Genomic DNA, 17,275 nt, shown 5'->3' with positions numbered 1-17,275 from the left:
CTTTCAAATAGTACAGTGAAACCATAATCATGATGACATTTATGATGTTTGAAAATCGCTCTATTACACAATGATTTTTTTCAAAGTTAAAATGTCCTAAGAGATGAGAACAGTTGGCTAGTAGGAGATTTTAATTTTAACTCTTTGCAGAGCCTTTATTTCTTTACGGAGAAGTGAGTATACATTTTAAGAAGCTATTGATGATCAATGGTTTGTTCCAAATTAAGAAGAGATAGATCAAACCCTGTGTAGGTTGAGCACTAGATGGCAAAGTAGAATAAGTAAAACCAATACCTGCTGCTCATCCATCTTTTGAAGAACTTCTCTTATCACCACCACCCCCATTCCAACAACAAAATGAAACAAGTAGACAAACAAAAATCCTGTGTTCTGTGCTCCTGCTATACCAGTTACAGTTGACCTCATTAATAAAGATGAAATGAATCTCTCGTATCTATTTTACCATATAGTAATACGATTAAAATTTTATTTCTAGGAAAATCCTTCAAACTTCTGTTTCTATTTTCCTCCTTTCTCAGATACGACCCAAATGGGGACCGTTATTTACTTAAATTCATACAATTAGTTAGTGGCCAAAGAAAGGCCTTTTAATTTCTCTTTCTGAGGTTCTGACGTTTGTTTTTGTAACGTCACATTTCATCTCATAGGCATGGTTCCTGCTATGCAACAAACTTAAGCCTCAGAAATTTCCTTGTTATTTACAGTTCCAGATCATTTTAAAGGGTGAGAAAGAGGCTGGAAAGGGAACTGAGATAGAAAAAGCCTCCTGCTGTTTTCTTTGGGGCCTCAATTTATCACTACTCCCAAACAAGCAAGCATTTGTAGTTCTGGTTTCCCTGATTTCTTTGGCACACTCTATACATATTTTGTCCTTTCTAACACGTGGTTTCAGAACTACTTTCTTATAAATAGCCTTTAGCTTGAAGAATTGGTTCTTAGTGTAGCAAACTTTCCCACTCTATTTCACTGATTAGAAGTTTATACATGAGTACATATAGAGCTGATTCTCCTCATCACCACCCACCCCCCGTCCTGCCCTCCATGCCAGATGCCCAACTCTCATCCTTTTTTACTGAATGATGGGATTTTCTGACACCGATGCTATTTTTTCCTCAGGACCAGGTGGACACCCTCACAGACCTGGCAGCATATATTGAAGAAATAGGCCATCCCAATGCTGGGGACATACGGGCAAGGCAGGAGTCCCTGGTGTCTCGGTTTGAAGACCTGAAAAAGCGACTGGCCAACCGGAAGAATAAGCTCGTTGACCTTCTCCTCCTGCACCAGATCTGCAGAGACACAGAAGATGAGGAGGCCTGGATCCAAGAGACTGAACCTTCTGCAGCTTCCACCTACCTTGGTTAGTACAGCCGTACAGCCCGAGCAGGCGGAGCCATAAGGAGAAGACCAAGGTCTGCAGATAGTTTGAGAGATCTGGGATACAGTAGCAAAGTTTGCCCTCAGGTCTTTCCCCTTAGACTCTTGAAAATTTTTCCTGCTTTCCAAAAAAAAAAAGGATTTTTTAATAATTCATACTGAGAAGTTTACCTCCTAAAACCAGACATGAAGAATGCCATGAATTTAAGGCCTCTGGGAAGAGCTAAAGTGACCAGCTTTTTGCTACTTGCTCTAAGTTAAGTTATTGCCAAGGTCCTTGGCTGAGCAGTCATGGTTAGCGTTTGAGGTCACAAGTGTTTTTGTTTATATTGTCAGTGGCTCTCTTTTATAAGGGGAGCTATCACGAGGATATGTATGAGCTATTACAAGGATAAAAGGGGTGAAGCAGCAGATAAAGTACATAATTGCCTCTCCTTTGGAATCTATCAGTCCACCACTGTTAGTGCCAGGACACTTGCATTGAAATACATAAAAAAAGTGCACATAAATATAATGCAAACTTAATATACATGTATTGGGTACATCTATGAGAGGCTGGACCATATGACAACAGAGGGGCTTGTCTGGGAAAACATCCTAGAAGAGAAAAGGTCTCTTTGAGGGAGAGACGGGCATAGAGGGTTTCTGGAGATATTTAGTGTGAAGTATATGGAAGAAAATTTTGGAGGAAAGAGAGTAGAAGTGTGGATGGGAGACAGGGAGGATGAAGTAGACAGCTGGAACTGGGGAGTTTAGAAGCAGGAAATTAACAGTACATAGTATTTATTATGTGCTTGTTAGTGTTAACCAATGAGCGAGGCACTTTTTGTAGGTTTTGTCTAATCTTTACAAAGAAAACTACAAAACAGTTATTTTTAGTTTAGAGGACTTAATAACTTTCTGGCATCCATGGAAATAAGCAAGTGGAAGATCCTGCTTTTTATACCACAGCATGTTGAAAGAAAATTGGTTGCATGAAATTATTGGAAGTTTGAGCTGAAGAGTTACGTGCCTTGCTACCTGTCATCCAAAGAGAAGAGTGATTTATTCATTGTCTTTTATAGAATAATGCATTTTCTTAGTACAAAGAGGCAAGGGGAAGAACAAAGCTGAGCAGAGTTAATTCAGACAAACAGCATAAATTTTAGGAAGCCCACTTAATGAACTTCAATGGGAAGAACTTGTAGGTCCAAGAGTTAAAAAGAAGTACAGTAGCTTCTTATTATTCTGTGCACTATAACAATGACCTTGAAATTATTTTTATCTCTAGGCAAGGACCTGATTTCCTCCAAGAATCTTCTGAACAGACACCAAGTCATCCAGGCTAATATTGCCAGCCATGAGCCACGCATCCAAGTGATAACAGAGAGGGGGAACAAAATGGTAGAGGAAGGTATGTATGATTCAGATTGAATTGACCTGTCATCACTGTGCCAAATATATGAGAAGTTTTTTTTCAATTTTAGGGCTTCATTCCTTTATCTACGTTGATACTTTTACCTGTATAATTTTCCTTCTACATGAAGTTCCTCTAACATTTCCTGTAGTGAAGTCCTGCTAATAATAAATTCTCTGGGCTTTTGTTTCGGTCTAAAAGACTTCCTTTTGCCTTCATTTTTGAAATACATTTTCACTGGATATAAAATTCTTGGCTGATATTGTCTTTCTTTCAGCATTTTAAAGATGCTGCTGCACTGTCTTCTGACTTGCTGAGTTTCTGGTTAGAAGTCTGCTCTCATTACTATCTTTGCTCTTTTGTATGTAATGTCTTTTTTCCTCTGACTCTTTTATCACTGGTTTTCACCAATTTGCGCCAATTTGATTACAATATAACTTGGTGTAGTGGTCTTTGTTTCTTTAGCTTTGCAATCGTTGAGCTTCTTGGATCTGCTTTCTTATGGTTCTTCCAGGGAAGTTTTTATTCTGGAACTAATTTAGAGACTAGTCCACTACTAAGGTATAACCCTTCTGAGGATACTACTTCATGTATTATAATATCTTTTCACTTTGGTGGGAGCTAATTTTAATTATTCACAACTCTATATGACCTTAGAAGTTTTTTGGCCTACTGCTTTCCAGTCTTCTTTTCCTTACCCTTGAAGAGTTTCCTGACACATTCATGCAAAGGAGTAATCAGTCACATACTTCATGGGACCTCTCTGTGTATCCCCAAAACTCCAACCCCAGTACAGCACCCTTCTCAGTACTCTGCTCCACAAGCTCTAGCTGTCTTGTCTTCCCCCAACTCTGATCTCTGTCTCCTCAGCATGGTGTGATTGCTAGTTCTATTTGGGCTAGTCCTCCCAGCACTGCAGTCTACAAACTGCCCCAGGCATAAACTGTGGCAATCATAAGGCATAGCTCATTTCTTTCCCTTCTCTCAGGAGTCACACTCCTCTGCCTATCTTCTGAAAATCATTGTATCTTACACTCTGTCTTGTTTTCTAGTTGTTTAGGATGGGAGAACAATTCCTGTAGTAATAAATCTTTTATGGGCAAAAATGAAAATCTGCTTGTTGATTTTTGCCAACACTTCACTGTATCTTCTTGGTTTATCTGTGGAGGTGTTCACCAAATTCTAAAAAACATACTTAACACAATCCTAAGAATGAATTTTAATTCATTGATATTTAAAAAAAAAAAAAGAAATGAAAATATGCTGAATTTTCTGCTTAAGCTAGAGAATACATGTTTTTGGAACTCTGAGTAGTACCCACACATAGGTATTTTGTTTTCAGTCTGTATATCAGAGATTGTACCACCCAATTCACCACCACACATATACCCTATCCCCCATTAGCATCTATTGATGCTTAATCTCACTTATGACATCCCAGTTCCCAGGAGCTTAGGTGAAATGTCACATTGACTACATGCAGCATCATTCTCATGGCTCCCTTTCTCTCTCCCAGGTCACCAAAAGGATTAAAGTATAATGGACATTAATGAGGGTAAAACTCTCCTTTTCTATAACTACTCCATAGGACACTTTGCTGCAGAAGATGTGGCCTCTAGGGTCAAGAGTTTGAATGAGAATATGGAATCTCTCCAGGCTCGAGCTGCTAGACGGCAGAATGATCTTGAAGCCAATGTCCAGTTCCAGCAATACCTAGCTGACCTGCATGAAGCAGAAGCATGGATTAGAGAGAGGGAACCTATAGTAGACAACACTAACTATGGGGCTGATGAAGAAGCAGCTGGGGTAAGGTGGGCACAGGGAAGGGTATTGTCTAGTACTCACCAAATTAGTACCAAATTAGTACCTGATTAGATTGTGTGACAACTGCAGGTTTTCTCAGATTTTTTGGAGTTTCCAGAGTGATAACCTTTGGCTTTCATCTGCTGGGATAACCTGATTTAACAGAAATCACAAAAGATACACCACGTTTTCCTAACCCCACAGAGATCCATATTTCTTAGAGATTATCTAAGCCCAAAAAGGCATGACCAGACATCTATGCCTGTCTTGGTCCCATCCTAAATTTCCCAGACTGAGCTTGGGATTTCACAAACCAACCATAGTTTTAACATATACTTAATTACTTTATTGTAATAAAGTCAGGCAGACACGTTGGGGCAAGAAGAACTTCAAAGGTCATAATTACCCTTTATATCCATTTCTTTGTTTTGCTCATTGTCCTATGGTCAGCCAGTATAGCATTTCACAAACCCTATGCACTAGAAATACTTGACATGGGCATCTAAACTTATGCCAATATTTAATCCTACAAAGCAATGTTTTCAGCAGTATCCTTTTTCAGCTGTGATGTGCATTGAGAAAACACTTGCAATTTGACTTTATTTTAATTAAAGCAAATATATTGATATTGTTGTTCATTTAACTCTTATTTTCTTGATACTTGCAAATTTAGAGTTAAAAATTTTATTATAGTGGAGAGTGTCTCGTACTAGGAATTAGGACAAAAAGTATAACACAAAACAATAGTTGAAACCCTCCCCAGGGATGCTTAGTGTTCTTCCTGTATTTGCTTCTGATGATCTTCCCATCAACAAATTCAGGCTCTTCTAAAGAAGCATGAGGCCTTTCTGGTGGATCTGAAGGCTTTTGGAAACAGTATGCAAGCTCTTCGGGATCAGGCAGAAGCCTGTCAGGTAAGAAGGACTTAGGTATGACAAGAATCACATTCTCCACCACAGAGTAAAAGGAATTAATTAGGAGATTCTCTTTGTTACCAGTTTTTACTTTACATAGTCCAGGAAGCAACTGCAATAGAAAATAGTCCTGTGATCTTTAGGCAGGCACTGTAGCATCTTTGTAGCACCTACAGAGATTTAGTTTATAAGAATTTCTCAGTAAGTATTATCATTTACTCACTGGTATATTATTTTTTTGCTTTCCTTTTTCATTTTATATTTTCATTCTCCTTCTTTTCTTACTTCTTTTATTTGCATCTCTCCTCTTATATTCCCTCCTGATTTATTTCCTCCCTTTCTTAGTTTTTTTTTTTTTAATATACTGACACTTATTAAATGTCTACCATGTGCAAGCATGAATAAAAAATAATCCTGACTTGAAGGAAAATTACAGTCTATTAGGTCATAAATTTTAACAAATAATTGCATATAATAGATATATGAACAGGAAAAAGAATCTCAAAGAAAGGAGTCTTTCATTCTCTTGAAATAAGAGTGCTGGAAGATAGGAAAATCTTCATAGCTGAGGCAAGCCAGTTTATTTTTTTTTAAGGGTAGTTTACTATGCAGATAATGAGAAGAAGGGCTCTTCTAGTGAATAAGCTATGAGAGCAAATACACTGAAGCACAAAATAATCAAGTGTATTTGAGAAATGGGAAATGCAAAGGATTGAGAATGTGAGAATGGCTAGACTGCAAGGTGAAAATAAATGTCCTGAAGAGTGATGGGAGCTGGAATCAACTAAATGATATGGGTATCTCATGGTATAGTGGAAGCAACAGAGGTACACTTCTGACATTCAAGGAATTCTGTCTTATGAGGGGTTCTGAATCCATACACTGGGAGTAGAAAAGACATAGACTCACTATGTCAAGTCAATATATATTTAGAGAGCTTTGGTGCTGTGCTTTCCTCAAGCTCTGCACAGTGGGTGCCTACACAAAAACAGATGGATTTATGAATTGTAAGTTATGAGGAAACAGTACTTGAAGGATACAAAATCAGAGGGATATGTAAGAGGAAGTACATCTTCAACTCCAATCTGAAGAAAGTGTAGGCTGTTGCTTATGAAGGGGGATTATATTTTGTTCGTTCTCTCAGAGATATGATATTTGGGAAAAATGAAAATCAGAGAAGACTATACCTTGGAGGACAGGTTAAGAAGGAGAGAGAGACAAGATATTTGATCTCAGTTTATGTTCTCAATTTTTAAAATTCTGTGACCTTTCCTGTGCTGTAGATCACTCATCTCTAAAAAACAAAGTCCACGGTTGCTTGACAAAATGCTTTAAAGACCCAGGGAATGGAGAAGGTGATGAGAGATAGTGGGTCTTTCACTTTCTCAAACAATTTTCTGGAACACGGATGCATACAATCCTTTATTGTCTGCTTAAGAACTGGTGATTTAAAGCATTTAATATGTTTTTGAAAACTTACATTCTTACTTGCTCACACTGTGTTCATATTTCCCAGCCCGCCTGTCCCCTGAGAAGTGTTAGGATGGAACGATGTCTCTGAAGATGGCATATTGCAGTAGCTCTGTTACTGGCAGCCATGTAAGAGATTTCAGCCAGGGGCTCCTCTCTCCTGTAAGGTGCAGGGATGGCCCACCATGGGTAGGCTGTACAGGGAAATCTTTCCTATGGGTGACTGGCTTGTTCTGCTTACTGTTTTTGTTCAGCAACAACAGGCTGCACCAGTGGAGGAAGCTGCTCGAGAAGAGAGGGTTGTGGCCTTATATGACTTCCAGGCCCGCAGCCCCCGAGAAGTCACCATGAAGAAAGATGATATCTTAACACTGCTCAGTTCCATCAACAAGGTGACTTTCCCTTCTACCTTTCTCCCCATCAACAGGGTTGCTCTTGCAGTCGACTCTCCTAACCCTGTCAGATACCCATATTTTAACCAGTCAATATTTTTCTATTTCTCTCTCTCTTAAATAACCATAATTTATTGAGCAGTATCTTTCCTCCAGATGCTGTGTAGGATCCTGTACATATCTTTTGAGATTATAATACCAATTTTACAGTTAACAAAGTGAGGACTCAAAGAGCTTAAGTAACTAGCCCAAAGACATGTAAGCCATGAGTGACAATTCTGTAATATATTTACAGGATTAAACTGTCTCTTTCTTCTCATCTTTCCTTGCTCCTCTTCTGACCCATTGTTCCTAGTAATGGAACAAAAATGGCTCGGGTTAAGAGGAGCCTGGTCAAGGAGAAGTCTTTTGTCAACTTAGATTTTCTTTAGCCCTTATGACTGTGAGAATACTGACAAAGTATTGTCTAGGATTTTAAATATATTTCTCATAAGAGCACGAGAAATATTTTTATATTCTAATGCTTCATTAATCTCCAAAAATGATTGAGAAGAAAAAAAGAGAGCGTGGGATTTGTTACTCTGAGGGCAAGTAATTTTTTTAGAGAAGCAAGATTTTTGTTATCAAATAAGCTGTGTTCCAGTCCTCTTTTCTCTTTGCTCAGTCTTCTTCATTTCACCACATTATTCTCTGAGGATGTTAACTCCAGAGCAGTTAGTATAGCAACCCTCCTGTGGAGATCAAGGTCATACTTAAGCATAAAGCATTCGCATAGGTGAATTTCAGGGCAACACACAATATTTAGGGGCTCTGGGAGAGGGATGGTGAGAAGTTATTATACAATATTGTCATACACAGGTGTTTCACCCACGAAAAGCCCAGTTCAATTCTGGCCCTATGGGTTTTTTGTGAATTCCTAGTGGACAAAATGCCCCATCATGAAGAGAATGGCTGTCAGTTTTTGAAAACCTCATCACAGTTAAGGATCTAACATCAAATATCAGATTCCTTGACTTCAGAGGCTTATCTCTGCAATTCCTGCAACTTCTGATGTATCTTCTTTGTAATATATAAAAATTATATGCTACCCATAAGCAATGGTTTGCTTCATCTGGCCATCAGCCTGTCCCTTTGCCTAGAAACTTAGTTATGAGGGTTAAAACTTCTCCTATATGTGGCTTTTCCAAGAACTAAGAAAGAAGTGGGGATTTTCTCTCCCTTAAGGACTGGTGGAAAGTGGAAACTGATGATCACCAAGGCTTTGTGCCAGCTGTCTACGTCAGGAAACTTGCCCGTGATGAGTTTCCTATGCTCCCACAACGGAGGCGAGAAGAGCCAGGCAACATCACCCAGCGTCAGGAACAGATTGAGAACCAGTAAGTTCTGAAAGCTGGAGAACAGAACAGTCTTTGGCCAAACATTTCAGATTGGTCAAAAACACGTCTTATGATTCTATATATGTTAGATTAAGGATGCTTTGCAAATTCACAGATTTTAAGAGCTGAAAGTAAACTTAAGGTATTCAAACCAAATCCTTTATTTTTTAAATGAGGAAAGGGAACCCCAGAACCATTAAGTCAAGTGCCAGAGGTCAGACACATATTAGGGTCACGTATTCTGACTCCCTGCCTGGCACTCTTTCACTCTTTCAAGGTTATCAAAAGGTCTTCTGACTTCCGCGTGAACTTTACTATGCCAGGCTACTTCATATACAGTTGTCAATAGGAATGTGAGATTTTCACTTCTATAGAATGAGGAAGGTGTATTGCCAGTCATACTGTTGGAACATTGACATTTTTATTGTTTTTAAATGAAACACTTTTTTCTTTCTGTTCTCAATGCTATTTTCCTTCCATCTTTATTCCCTCTTCTCTTTACTGTTTTCTTTTGATTTTTTACTCCCTCTCATTTTTGTCCCTTTCATTCTCTCCCTTTCTCACCCTGCCTCTACTCTTCTGTGTTTTCTCCATCTCTTATTCCAGATTTCCCACTCTCTTTGTTTCTTCACCCAGGTACCTTTCTCTCCTGGATCGGGCAGAAGAACGCAGACGTCGTTTATTGCAACGTTACAATGAGTTTTTGCTGGCCTATGAGGCAGGAGACATGCTGGACTGGATCCGAGAAAAAAAGGCAGAAAACAGCGGGGTGGAATTAGATGATGTTTGGGAGCTCCAGAAAAAGTTTGATGAGTTCCAAATGGTGAGAAAGAGGAACCAACTCCTCTAGATGGCTTTATGAGGGTTATCATCATTTCCTTTTACCCCATATCTCCTCCTCAGTAAATCCTTAACTTCATATTTGCTAAATATCCTCCCCAAAACTACTGAGACTTCCACATTTCAAATATTTCTCTGGATATTACAAGTGGAAGGAAAATGCAGAGGAAACTAGTCACCCTGACTTTGCAGCCTGCAGTTCCTGCCACTCCCACATCCTACTGGAAGTGCTGGTCTCCCAGAATCTTCACAACTTGTCCTATACTGTCTTGTGTTCCTGTTGCCCAGGTTGAGATGGGGTGTTGTGAGACTCTTGCAATGTCTAATTATGGGGCAGAAGTTTGGATGGAAAGGTGGGAAGAACAACCTGACTTTACAAACAGAAAATTTCTAATTTTCTGCCTACCTAAAACCTTTCCATTCTCCTTTATTCTCTCAGATCCATTCTATTATTTTAACTAGCAATTCGTATAAACTACTTCTTTCTTTTCCATATGATACTTTCCTTACACATGGAACTCAAAACTATACAAAGCTATCGATCGATCAATCGATAGATAGATAGATAGATAGATAGATAAAGATAAAGCACATATATATACATATGGAGAGAGAGAGAAGTGAAAGAAAGGGAAGGGGAAAAAAAGAGGGTACAATTTATAAAAGAATACCAAGAATGAGACTTCCATGAGGAAACTCATTAAAAGGCCATTGCATAGTGAAATAAACAATGTCATCACCGTAGACATGGTGATGAGTTCCCTAGAGCTGTTACAACATATCTTAATATAAGCAAATTGCAACTCAGGCAATGAAATTCTACAAAAGGTGGAAGAATTTGTATTGGTAGCAAAGAACATTACATGGCTCAGGTATAGACTCCTTTGATGGTATAATTTAATCCAGGGAGAAATCTAGGAAAAGTAATGTGCTCCATAATCCATATAAATAACAGCTCTCTTGTCACGTTTTTGATAGCCACTGGGTATCAGGGAGTTAAAGGTACTCTTCTTTGTGGCAGATTGGAGGAAGGCAGTTTGCTGTTTACTGCAAATTTGGTTAGCAATATGTTTTAACCTGTAGCCAAGTTGGGGCAAAGATGAGCAGGTAAGTATGAAAGATTCTTGAGAAGGGGATTTATACTGCTTTGGATACATTTTCCCACCTAGGATTTGAAGACCAATGAGCCTCGGCTGAGGGATATCAACAAGGTGGCTGATGATCTTCAATTTGAAGAGCTTCTGACACCAGAAGGAGCTCAAATACAGCAGGTAACTATGGCTCCTTATTTCTTCTCACTACCAGGTTTGGGGAATCTTCATTTCATTTAAAAATACTTAATTTCATATTCTGAAGATCAACTAGAACATGCAGAAGGTAATGGCAGTATGGAGCTAGCTACAGGAAAGGTCAAAGGAAACAGTTCAGATAGTCCAGACATGTATCCATTTTAACTGATCTGAAATCTATAAATTGCCACACACACCCCCATCGCCACAAGAAGTTCAGTGATCAAATGCATGAATACAAAGAAAATGCAGATAAAGGAGCTATGACAGTGGGAAGTGGTTAATCAATAAAGTTTACTGGAAGAGATACTCTGATAAAATCTGATGAAAGAAGAATATAGGTAGTAGAGATGGGGGAGAAGGCATTCTAGACCTGACTCAGATTTGGACTTGTGGTTCCATAAAAGATGTAATGAATTAATAGAATGTCTAGTCCAGTTCTCTGAGTTGTCATAAACCAGTGAGGATGAATTCTCTGCCTCCTTTTGTGGTGATTGACCTGGGGTAAGAGTGAGAAGGAAAGTGCATAGGAACAATTTGCTTACTCTCTACAGTAAAATAAGGTTCTAAGAGGCTACCTGGTTTAGTAATTTCAAGACACAGAGCGGTATTATATTTCTCATAGAGAAAGGCAACTACCAAGGCAACACTTTCCACTCATTTTTTAGAGGTTGTAATGTATCTCTGTGGCAGCCAACATCAAGTGCTGCTCTAAGGTGGATTGTTCCACCCTAGAACATCAGTTTCAGAAGAAAACTAATTCCTTTCTTAACTACATTGGCATAGTTGAGACCCAAGTTCAAGCTATCCAAGAAAGAAAGAAACCTGTGCATTTTCTAAAGGAGATAACATGAAAACAACCAGGGTTTAAGCCCCATCTAGTCTTTTTTTTTTTTTTTAACATCTTTACTGGGTTATAATTGCTTTACAATTGTGTGTTAGTTTCTGCTTTATAACAAAGTGAATCAGTTATACATATACATATGTCCCCATATCTCTTCCCTCTTGCATCTCCCTCCCTCCCACCCTCCCTATCCCTCCCCTCTAGGTGGTCACAAAGCACCGAGCTGATCTCCCTGTGCTATGCGGCTGCTTCCCACTAGTTATCTCTTTTACATTTGGTAATGTATATATGTCCATGCCACTCTCTCACTTTGTCCCAGCTTACCCTTCCCCCTCCCCATATGCTCAAGTCCATTCTCTATTAGGTCTGCACCTTTAGTCCTGTCTTGCTCCTAGGCTCTTCATGACCACTTTTTTTTTTTTTAGATTCCATATATATGTGTTAGCATACGGTATTCGTTTTTCTCTTTCTGACTTACTTCACTCTGTATGACAGTCTCTATGTCCATCCACCTCACTACAAATAACTCAGTTTCGTTCCTCTTTATGGCTGAGTAATATTCCATTGTTCCATTCCATTGCCACATCTTCTTTACCCATTCATCTGTTGATGGACACTTAGGTTGCTTCCATGTCCTGGCTATTGTAAATAGAGCTGCAATGAACATTTTGGTACATGAATTATGGTTTTCTCAGGGTACATGCCCAGTACTGGGATTGCTGGGACGTATGATAGTTCTAGTTTTAGTTTTTTAAGGAACCTCCATACTGTTCTTCATAGTGGCTGTATCAATTTACATTCCCACCAACAGTGCAAGAGGGTTCCCTTTTCTCCACACCCTCCCCAGCATTTATTGTTTCTAGATTTTTTGAATGAAAGCCATTCTGACAGTGTGAGGTGATACCTCATTGTAGTTTTGATTTGCATTTCTCTAATGATTAATGATTTTGAGCATTCTTTCATGTATCTGTAGGCAATCTGTATATCTTCTTTGGAGAAATGTCTATTTACGTCTTCTGCCCATTTTTGGATTGGGTTCTTTGTTTTTTTTTTTGATAGGAGCTGCATGAGCTGCTTGTAAATTTTGGAGATTAATCCTTGGTCAGTTGCTTCATTTGCAAATATTTTCTCCCATTCTGAGGGTTGTCTTTTCGTCTTGTTTATGGTTTCCTTTGCTGTGCAAAAGCTTTTAAGTTTCATTAGGTCCCATTTGTTTTTATTTCCATTTCTCTAGGAGGTGTGTCAAAAAGGATCTTGCTGTGATTTTTGTCATAGAGTGTTCTGCCTATGTTTTCCTCTAAGAGTTTGATGTTGTCTGGCCTTACATTTAGGTCTTTAATCCATTTTGAGTTTACTTTTGTGTATGGTGTTAGGGAGTGTTCTAAATTCATTCTTTTACATGTAGCTGTCCAGTTTTCCCAGCATCACTTATTGCAGAGGCTGTCTTTTCTCCAGTGTATATTCTTGCCTCCTTTATCAAAGATAAGGTGACCATATGTGCATGGGTTTATCTCTGGACTTTCTATCCTGTTCCATTGGTCTATATTTCTGTGTGTGCCAGTACCATACTGTCTTGATTACTGTAGCTTTGTAGTATAGTCTGAAGTCAGGGAGCCTGATTCCTCCAGCTCCGTTTTTCTTTCTCAAGATTGCTTCGGCTATCCAGGGTCTGTTGTGTTTCCTTAAAAATTGTGAAATTTTTGGTTCTAGTTCTGTGAAAAATAGCAGTGGTAGTTTGATAATGATTGCATTGAATCTGTAGATTGCTCTGGGTAGTATAGTCATTTTCACAATGTTGATTCTTCCAATCCAATAACATGGTCTATCTCTCCATCTGTTTGTATCATCTTTAATTTCTTTCAGCAGTGTCTTTTAATTTTCTCCATACAGGTCTCTTGTCTCCTTAGGTACGTTTATTCCTAGATATTTTATTATTTTTGTTGCAATGGTAAATGAGAGTGTTTTCTTAATTTCACTTTCAGATTTTTCATCATTAGTGTATAGGAATGCAAGATATTTCTGTACATTAATTTTGTATCCTGCTACTTTGCCAAATTCATTGATTAGCTCTAGTAGTTTTCTGGTAGCATCTTTAGATTCTCTACGTATAGTATCATGTCATCTGCAAACAGTGACAGCTTTACTTCTTCTTTTCCGATTTGGATTCCTTTTATTTCTTTTTCTTCTCTGATTGCTGTGGCTAAAGAGGAAATCAAAAAATACCTAGAAACAAATGACAATGAAAACACAATGACCCAAAACCTATGGGATGCAGCAAAAGCAGTTCTAAGAGGGAAGTTTATAGCAATACAATCCTACCTTAAGAAACAAGAAACATCTCAAATAAACAACCTAACCTTACACCTAAAGCAATTAGAGAATGAAAAAAAAAACAAAGTTAGCAGAAGGAAAAAAATCATAAAGATCAGATCAGAAATAAATGAAAAAAAATGAAGGAAATTATAGAAAAGATCAATAAAACTAAAAGCTGGTTCTTTGAGAAGATAAACAAAGTTGATAAACCATTAGCCAGACTTATCAAGAAAAAAAGGGAGAAGACTCAAATTAATAGAATTAGAAATGAAAAAGGAGAAGTCACAACTGACACTGCAGAAATACAAACGATCATGAGAGATTACTGCAAGCAACTCTATGTCAATAAAATGGACAACCTGGAAAAAATGGACAAATTCTTAGAAATGCACAACCTTCTGAGACTGAACCAGGAAGAAATAGAAAATATGAACAGACCAATCACAAGCCCTGAAATTGAAACTGTGATTAAAAATCTTCCAACAAACAAAAGCCCAGGACCAGATGGCTTCACAGGCGAATTCTATCAAACATTTAGAGAAGAGCTAACACCTATCCTTCTGAAACTCTTCCAAAATATAGCAGAAGGCGGAACACTCCCAAACTCATTCTACGGAGCCGCCATCACTCTGATACCAAAACCAGACAAAGATGTCACAAAGAAAGAAAACTACAGGCCAATATCACTGATGAACATAGATGCAAAAGTCTTCAACAAAATACTAGCAAACAGAATCCAACAGCACATTAAAAGGATCATACACTATAATCAAGTGGGATTTATCCCAGGAATGCAAGGATTCTTTAATATATGCAAATCAATCAACATGATACATTTTATTAACAAATTGAAGGAGAAAAACCATATGATCATCTCAATAGATGCAGAGAAAACTTTCGACAAAATTCAACACCCATTTATGGTAAAAACCCTCCAGAAAGTAGGCATAGAGGGAACTTTCCTCAACATAATAAAGGCCATATATAACAAACCCACAGCCAACGTTGTCCTCAATGGTGAAAAAGTGAAACCTTTTCCACTAAGATCAGGAACAGACAAGGTTGCCCACTCTCACCACTATTATTCAACACAGTTTTGGAAGTTTTAACCACAACCATCTAGTCTTTAGACACCACTGAACTGTCTGAGTTAGCTCCATAACTAAAGTCTGTGTTTGCCTCTTTCAGGAGTTGAATGCCCGCTGGGGGTCCTTGCAGAGGCTGGCAGAGGAACAGCGCCAGCTGTTGGGCAGTGCCCATGCTGTCCAAATGTTTCACAGGTAAGAATTTTAACTGAAAAGCAGTGCTACTCTAGAACCCACTCAAGAACTTCCAATTCTACTTAGTATAGTAGATCCATAGCTATGAATTTAACCCTTCTTCCTGGAGAAAATCAGAAATCAGGCACTTCAGTAGTAGATTGCTCACTTGACACATAGGCTACTCCCAGACAACCAACTTCAATTTTCTAGTACCTAGGCTTGGGCCCTGGTACATACATAATTAGCAGTCTTTATATGTTTTCATGATAGTGAATGAAAATTGAAGTTGAAACAAGAGGTTTAAGTAATTACATTTCTGAACTAGAAGTAGACAGTAGAGGGCAAGAAACATCATATTGACTTCAACTGTTGATTCAACAATTTTTTATGTCTGATTTCCAAATCTGTGTCTATACTAAGAAACACACACAACTAAGTAAGCAAACAAATGAATGAACAAGCCTAATGAAAACCAAACACGTTTACTGTGTATAAATGTATTTTTGAATATTCAGAGAAGGGAAAACTGAAATGCAGACAGGTCTTTTTTAGAATGGCTTAAGTTGGAAAATCATGAAACGTAACAGTTAAGCATGGAGCTTTTCCATCAGGCTACCTGGTTGAAAGTTAGGCTCCACCATTTGGCAGTGGTATAACCTTGAAAAAATAGTCAATTTCTTTCTTTTTTTTTTCCTGCTTAGCCTCTTAAGCTTTAGTTTTCTCATATGTGAAATGGGACTGGTAATAGTAACTAGGCCTCAAGTAGTTGTTGTAAAGATTAAATGCACCTAAGTTCTAACACATTAAAAAGGATGATGATGGTGGTAGTGATGACTTCTTTATGAACTCAGCTAGTCTGCCTCTAGTATGCCTATTATTCTTAAACTTTTCACTCTCGTGTACCAGAGAAGCAGATGACACCAAGGAACAGATTGAGAAGAAGTGCCAGACCCTCAGTGCTGCTGACCCTGGCTCAGACTTGTTCAGTGTTCAAGCCCTTCAGCGACAGCATGAGGGCTTTGAGAGGGACCTCATACCCCTGGAGGAAAAGGTGAGACGTGCTTTTAAGCTTTTCCAACACATTCATCTTCATATTTATACCTATTAATGTCCTTTTCTTTGGTTTTATTGTCCAGTCTCTTATTCTTATAGTTCTCTTTATCCTACTGCATACTTGTACTTTTACCTTGTCCCTAAGGCAAGTCCACTAAGAGGACATGCCCCAGGACCATTCACATGGAGGGAAAACTTTTTAAATTTTTAAAAATTATAGTTGATTTACAATGTTGTGTTAATTACTGTTGTACAGCAAAGTGATTCAGTTATACATATATATATATATATATATATATATATATATATATATACATTCTTTCCTTATATTCTTTTCTATTATGGTTTATCATAGGATATTGAATATAGTTCTCTGGGCTATACAGTAGGACCTTATTATCCATTCTATATAGAAAAGCTTGCATCTGCTAACCCCAACCTCCGACTCCATTCCTCCCCCAACCCCCTCCCCCTTGGCAACCACCAGTCTGTTCTCTATGTCCGTGATTCTGTTTCTGTTTCATAGGTAGGTTCATTTGTGTTATATTTTAGATTCCACATATAAGTGATATCATATGGTATTTGTCTTTCTATTTCTGACTTACTTCACTTAGTATGATAATATCTAGTTGCATCCATGTTGCTGCAAAGGGCATTATTTCATTCCTTTTTATGGCTGAGTAATATTCCTTTGTATATATACCACATCTTCTTTATCCATTCATCTGTCGATGGACATTTAGTTTGCTTCTATGTCTTGTCTATTGTAAATGGTGCTGCTATGAACTAGGGGTGCATGTATCTTTTGAATTATAGTTTTGTCTGGATATATGCCCAGGAGTGGGATTGCTGGATCATAGGGTAATTCTTAGAATTCTTAGAATTCTTCTTAAAAACTTATTTTTAGTTTTCTGAGGAACCTCCA

At 38.1% G+C, this 17,275-nt stretch overlaps 1 protein-coding gene across 3 annotated transcripts in view; it reads left to right on the top strand.

Annotated features, from left to right (window-relative positions):
* Window positions 1-17,275, top strand: part of SPTA1 (spectrin alpha, erythrocytic 1) — a 65,324-nt gene that overhangs the window by 20,986 nt on the left and 27,063 nt on the right. For all 3 annotated transcript variants that reach the window (XM_057553269.1, XM_057553266.1, XM_057553264.1), the window contains exons 16-25: window positions 1,138-1,381; window positions 2,669-2,791; window positions 4,383-4,600; window positions 5,419-5,511; window positions 7,236-7,373; window positions 8,598-8,749; window positions 9,386-9,572; window positions 10,759-10,860; window positions 15,224-15,315; window positions 16,204-16,348. In XM_057553269.1, coding sequence (XP_057409252.1) covers window positions 1,138-1,381; window positions 2,669-2,791; window positions 4,383-4,600; window positions 5,419-5,511; window positions 7,236-7,373; window positions 8,598-8,749; window positions 9,386-9,572; window positions 10,759-10,860; window positions 15,224-15,315; window positions 16,204-16,348 — 1,494 coding nt within the window. The remainder of the gene's footprint in view (window positions 1-1,137; window positions 1,382-2,668; window positions 2,792-4,382; window positions 4,601-5,418; window positions 5,512-7,235; window positions 7,374-8,597; window positions 8,750-9,385; window positions 9,573-10,758; window positions 10,861-15,223; window positions 15,316-16,203; window positions 16,349-17,275) is intronic.

This window comes from Balaenoptera acutorostrata, chromosome 1 (genome assembly GCF_949987535.1).
Source record: "Balaenoptera acutorostrata chromosome 1, mBalAcu1.1, whole genome shotgun sequence".
Classification (NCBI taxonomy): Eukaryota; Metazoa; Chordata; class Mammalia; order Artiodactyla; family Balaenopteridae; genus Balaenoptera; species Balaenoptera acutorostrata.
This window is presented reverse-complemented; position numbering and strand designations above follow the sequence as displayed.